Consider the following 3,394-nt stretch of genomic DNA (forward strand, 5'->3'; position numbering starts at 1 on the left):
GGGGGTATAAGAAAGCATTTCAACAAATGACTTAACTGTTTCTTGAGAGGGCGAATTTTGAAAAGGACTTCTGACCTAACCAACAACATTCATAATAATTACATTAAATGTAGTCAGCGACTCTTCGTGTTTTGGTACACACCCTCTAGTAACTGGGATAATAAGTAAATTGTTTCTACGCTTCAGCAAAGACATTTTATTTGAGTTTTAATAATAGATTTACGGCACTTGCTACACTAACAAGTAATATAAGTACCGAAGATTAGAGGTGTCACTGGAGAAAAACCTACACAGAAAAGAAGGATGTGAGATACAGATGATACTGATGTTTGATGACAAATGAGGAGCAAACCACAAGGGCGCACCCGTCAACTACCCACAGTAATGTTCACTTAAATTGGTGTAGGAATAGACGGCTGTCTCGTCTGAAAAGTAGAAGATCTTGATGCGCAACATTTGTGGGGATGTTCTCTCCGAAAATGTAATTACGTAACGAGTCGTTTTGTACGAACAACAAATACGTGTAGTTTCAGTCCCGTCATTTACTTTCCGTTGTTTGAAACTCCCCACGCCTCTCCATTTCTAGGCAACTATTTTTCTGCTGTTGATGATAATGAGGGTGATGCTGAGGTTAATTGTTATTATCCTAATGATAATGTTTTCATAGAAGTTGTTATGTTTGTTGTCGTTGTAAATGCACTTCTTGCCCAAATGCTACAAACCCGAAAGCGACGATGAAAGCGAAGGGGAAAGCAAAGGTATCAACGCGGTTTTCTAGTCCACTACGTTAATCAATGAACCCAACTAACAATTTGACAAAATGTAAAAGGAACTTGCAGGATAAACTCAAGCTCAAACTCAACTCACCCAATATTTGTAGTCGGTGGTTTCAGAGTAAGTGGACAACTTCTCTGTGAAGTGTTCTGGGCTGTTGCTGAGGCGAACAGACCGACCATGAGCAGCAACAAGGGCAGCAGGAAGCGCCGTGGGTTCACTCCTGCGACAGTCCCGCACTCTTTGACAGACGCCATATTGAAATAACACCAACGGATAAACACACCACACCTCACCACTGCCTACAACCTTTCCAAGGGAGCAAAACTGCGAATTTTTAGAGTATATCTCTCTAACTTCTAGTGTGAAGATACGTCTGAGACACGACACTCGCCCATATTTTGGATACCTTTAATCCTTGTCGTTTGAGCTATAAACATATATGGGAATTTTTCTTAGAAGAATGTCGTCAGTGCTCACACAAAATCAACAGCTGCAAATTTCACCTGTTTTACCGTTATCTGTTCCTTGTAAGTCATGAAAGAGAAGCCATTAGTTCTCGTTGTAATTTGACAACGTTATGTGTCTCATCAGACGAAGTGAGTTCGTTCTTTCTAGTTGGGGAAAGAATCATTTATGATCTGGCTGACACCGCAAAACCTGGAGTTAAACAAAATGAACGTTTCCGACTTTTGATAACTAAACTTTTAATCCATAAATCCTGAGACGCTTGAAATAGCCACAGGTGTTCTGGAGTGCGTGAAACTGAGGAAACAAAAGCAACAAAAATCTGTAGAATTTGTCATAATAATATGACTACGAAATTGAAAATAATGTGGGGAACTTGAGTTCAATCAGCAAAAGTCAAAGGAAAACATCTTTTTTGAGCCACAAGCAAAAACATTTACGATAAAAAGCAAATGCCAACTATGTGTGCCTGCTTTCCAAAATGCTGTTATTCTTTTAAGATAAGATAAGATAAGATAAAATAAGATAAGATAAGATTAGATAAGATACGATAAAATAAGATAGGATCATATAAATATTCATAGTCCAGACCTGTTACATTGGTTTGGTGTTTCACCAGGTATACACACACACACACACACATACACACACACACACACACACACACACACACACACATACACACACACTCATACACACAGGATCATCATCATCATCATCATCATCATCATCATCATCATCATCATCATCATCATCATCATCAATAACACAATGTCAATCAAGACTACCACCACCACTGCCACCAACATAACGACAACAACATCAATAATTACAACAACAAGGACTCAAACAACAATAACAACAACAACAACGACGAAAGCTGCACTATCCTTCCCACATTAACCACGGTTGACAACAACACCAGCAACAGCAACAATATAACCAATAATAATAATAATAACAATAATACTAAAATATTGTCGCGGACGCCAAGTGCTGAATCAGAAATTCATTGATAACATTTTAATCCCCAAATTGAAGCTTTTGTCACTGAGCGCGGCGCCTGTTAAGTCTAGCACACACAGGAAAGTGCACGAACCAGCTTGAAGAACAAAAACACAATGAGGCTGAAAAAAACAAACGAGAAAAGAATTGACATGAAATAGGTTCAAGGTGCGACATCGGAAAGTAGTGTGTTGAAAATTAACTTCATAATATCATGCAGTTTCAGTTCAAAAATCGAATACTCGGCGGCCTAATGAGAGAGAAAAAGGAAGCCTCAGTTTCTCCTTTGGATCTAACGATTTTTTTGTAGCAGTTTTGTTCAAACTTCTGCTTCTGGACGAGTCAGCTATGCACGAGATGCACATACGCTATAATATGTAGCTTTTAAAAATATTTTTTCGAGTAACTTTACTATGTAACGTTCAACGCGGCTGTTGCCAGTGTGTCTTTGCGTTGAGCTATATCAATACATTGCCAATGTTTCTTGCGTTGTCCATATCAATACATTGTGTTAAATTTGAAGAAGGTCAAAACACAATATTGATGGGCTTTTTTTCCAAGTCAAAGTGTCCAATGTCAGGACACGTGTTAATAATTTCTGTTAATAATACACCAGCATCCATTTGAAAATATCGAGAGAGCAAAGGGGATCTAAGTTTTATGTGAACTATGAAAAACATTACGCGATAAATAATTTTTCATACAAACTGATCAAAATTCTTGAAGAACTTAAGCGATGCGGAAGCAAAATGGTGATCATCAATTGCTTAAATGGAAAGGGGAAGAAGTTATGAGAAAGAACTCACAAACGAAATCAATAGCTCATTGAGATTTTCTTTTAAGGAACGGAAAAAGAGAGTACATACAAGCGAACGTGTGAGAGAAAGAGAGACAGAGAGACAGAGACACAGACAGACAGACAGACAGACAAACAGACAGACAGACAGACAGACAGACAGACAGACATCTCTATGAGACACAGAGAGAGGGAGAGAGAGGGAGAGAGAGAGAGAAAGAGAGAGATAGAGAGGCAGAGAGAGAGAGACAGGGACAGGGAGAGAGAGACAGACAGACAGACAGAGAGAGAGAGAGACAGACAGAGAGAGAGAGAGAGAGACAGACAGACAGACAGAGAGAGAGAGAGACA

The 3,394-nt window shown here is 39.0% G+C and overlaps 1 protein-coding gene across 1 annotated transcript in view; it reads right to left on the reverse strand.

Annotated features, from left to right (window-relative positions):
* The window catches only part of LOC101857968 (urea-proton symporter DUR3), a gene marked incomplete in the record, with an annotated part of 88,436 nt that overhangs the window by 76,365 nt on the left and 8,677 nt on the right, over positions 1-3,394 (reverse strand). Inside the window, 1 exon segment of the mRNA XM_035971388.1 lies at positions 868-1,539. Coding sequence (XP_035827281.1) covers positions 868-1,031 — 164 coding nt within the window.

The sequence above is a fragment of the Aplysia californica genome, unplaced genomic scaffold (genome assembly GCF_000002075.1).
Source record: "Aplysia californica isolate F4 #8 unplaced genomic scaffold, AplCal3.0 scaffold00426, whole genome shotgun sequence".
NCBI lineage: Eukaryota > Metazoa > Mollusca > Gastropoda > Aplysiida > Aplysiidae > Aplysia > Aplysia californica.